A 1,321-nucleotide genomic window follows, 5' to 3' on the forward strand; every position below is an offset into this window, starting at 1 on the left:
TTTCTCCTGCGAAACAGCTGGTAGTTTCAAACTGCTGACCCTGAGGTTCGCAGCCCGATTCGTAACCACTACGCTACCAGAGCTCCTTTTTGAGCCCATTGCTCACCTGGAAATGAAGGTGACATTCCATCCACCAGTGATGTTGTAAGGAGACTGAGTGCTGCATGGGAGCAGATACCAAGGATCTGGTACCCAAGGGATAACCATCATCTGATGGATGACATTCCATCCACCAGAGATGTTGTAAGGAGACTGAGTGCTGCATGGGAGCAGATACCAAGGATCTGGTACCCACAGGTGCTCAGTCTTTGTGCATTTGCCTTCTTGGTTATCCCTAGGATCTTCACACATCCTCATCCCTGCTCCCTAGAGCTGTGGGGAGCCCTCAGACTTTGTTCCTTCACTTACTGAAACTGAGTACCTGCACCACACAAGACCCTGAGCTGGTGACATCACATATACTGCCAAACAACCCTGCCAGGCAGGAGTTGACTTTTAGACAGGCTCGTTGACTAGTTGAAGTGACGCAGTCAAAAAATGGTCACAAAGCTTCCTAAACATGAAGGCCAGAAGAGAGTCAGACAGGAGGGAGTGGAAATTCTGGGGAGGGTCTGTCGCAGCTCTGGCACCTGTGCTGGCCTGAGCCTGGCCTCCTGTCCTAGGACATCCCCCTGGAGCTGATGCTTACACTCATAGATGAATACCTAGGCAATAGCTTGGACCCATGGACCAAACGTGATGCCCTTCTGGACTTGATGAGTGATGTTTACATCAACCTTCCCACCTTGAACTTCTCAAGAATCCTCCGAGGTGAGCTCCACCCTGTCCCAAGAGCCAGGTCATCAAGGTGGCATGACTGTGATAGGAGGATACAGGCTCTCCTTTTGCCTAATGCCCAACACACCTCGTCCACTGTCACCCCCACACCCAGCTTCCTCTTTGGGATGGAGCATCATAGTGATGTGACGTGACTGTGGCAGGGCACCATGAAGAAGAGGAAACTGAGGCTCACACAGGTGCAGTGACTTGGCAGAGGTCACCCAAAAGTTCCGAGGGATTCAAAGATGAGCAATGTCTCATGATATCTTGGCATTTCTTCTGTGAGAAAAGTCTTGCTTCCTCTGAGACTGGGGACAATCCCTGACAGCCCTAGCATAAGTCAAGTTTCTGTCTGTGGACAAGACACCAAATCCTTCTGTACCTCAGTTTCCTCATGTGTAAGGAGATAACAACAGAATCTAATCTGTGAGATTCTTGAGAGCCTTCCATGGTTTATCCCACACGAAGCACACAGCCTGCTGCCCAACACCTAGTGAGGACT

At 50.3% G+C, this 1,321-nt stretch overlaps 1 protein-coding gene across 1 annotated transcript in view; it reads left to right on the forward strand.

The window, feature by feature from the left end:
• CES3 (carboxylesterase 3) overlaps positions 1 to 1,321 on the forward strand; it is a 74,516-nt gene that overhangs the window by 72,410 nt on the left and 785 nt on the right. Inside the window, exon 10 of the mRNA XM_006863596.1 lies at positions 663 to 810. Coding sequence (XP_006863658.1) covers positions 663 to 810 — 148 coding nt within the window. The remainder of the gene's footprint in view (positions 1 to 662; positions 811 to 1,321) is intronic.

This window comes from Chrysochloris asiatica, unplaced genomic scaffold, assembly GCF_000296735.1.
Source record: "Chrysochloris asiatica unplaced genomic scaffold, ChrAsi1.0 scaffold00055, whole genome shotgun sequence".
Classification (NCBI taxonomy): domain Eukaryota; kingdom Metazoa; phylum Chordata; class Mammalia; order Afrosoricida; family Chrysochloridae; genus Chrysochloris; species Chrysochloris asiatica.